The sequence below is a fragment of the Rhincodon typus genome, unplaced genomic scaffold (genome assembly GCF_021869965.1).
Source record: "Rhincodon typus isolate 14 unplaced genomic scaffold, sRhiTyp1.1 hic_rhity00000051, whole genome shotgun sequence".
Classification (NCBI taxonomy): domain Eukaryota; kingdom Metazoa; phylum Chordata; class Chondrichthyes; order Orectolobiformes; family Rhincodontidae; genus Rhincodon; species Rhincodon typus.
The window spans coordinates 2,434,827-2,435,532 of NW_025965689.1; the positions used below are offsets into that span (position 1 = coordinate 2,434,827).

Sequence of the window (706 nt, forward strand, 5' to 3'; positions counted from 1 at the left end):
GGTGGGGGAGGGAGAGGGAGAGGGAGAGGGAGAGGGAGAGGGACGCCCCTCACCCCCTCGCAGACCCACCCATGATCTTCGCTGCTGTCGAAGCTCCGACGATGATGGAGAGGTTGGGGGCGGTGAACGACATTCGGGACTCCACATAGTCGTAGATCTGGTGCTTTGACTGGTTCAGTTCCAGGGCCATGTCACACGCCTCCATGATGACGCCGAGCTCCTCTTCAGACAGCGTCTGTCTGCAGAACAGGATATTAAAAAAAACACGCCAATGTCACCGCCATGGCCTGCAGCACCGGCAACAGCTGGACCTTCGGCCCAGCCCCTCCTGACCTATCCCAATTCATCCCACCGTCTCAAACCTCTCCGAATCAGACTGTGTCTCTGCCCCCCTCCAACCCTCTCTCTCTCTCTCTCTCTCTCTCTCTCTCTCCCCCTCCCCTCCCTCTCTCTTTCTCTCCCCCCGTGCTTCCAAGGAAGGGTCACCGGACCCGAGATGTCAACTCTGATGTTCCCTTCACAGATACTGCCAGACCTGCTGAGCTTTACCAGCAACTTCTGTTTTTGTCACCATAAACCGGATCAGCGAGGGAGGGCGGAGCGAGGGGGAGGAGAGGTTACAGCGAGGAGGGGATAGACCGAGGGTGAGGAGGGGTAGCTCGAGGGGGAGAGCGCGAGCGGGCGAGACAGCGAGGGGGGGAGAGCG

General features: G+C 59.9%; 1 protein-coding gene across 1 annotated transcript in view; it reads right to left on the bottom strand.

Annotated features, from left to right (window-relative positions):
- Positions 1-706, bottom strand: part of prpf31 (PRP31 pre-mRNA processing factor 31 homolog (yeast)) — a 20,725-nt gene that overhangs the window by 7,285 nt on the left and 12,734 nt on the right. Inside the window, exon 7 of the mRNA XM_048621097.1 lies at positions 70-239. Within this exon, the coding sequence (XP_048477054.1) occupies positions 70-239 (170 nt within the window). The remainder of the gene's footprint in view (positions 1-69; positions 240-706) is intronic.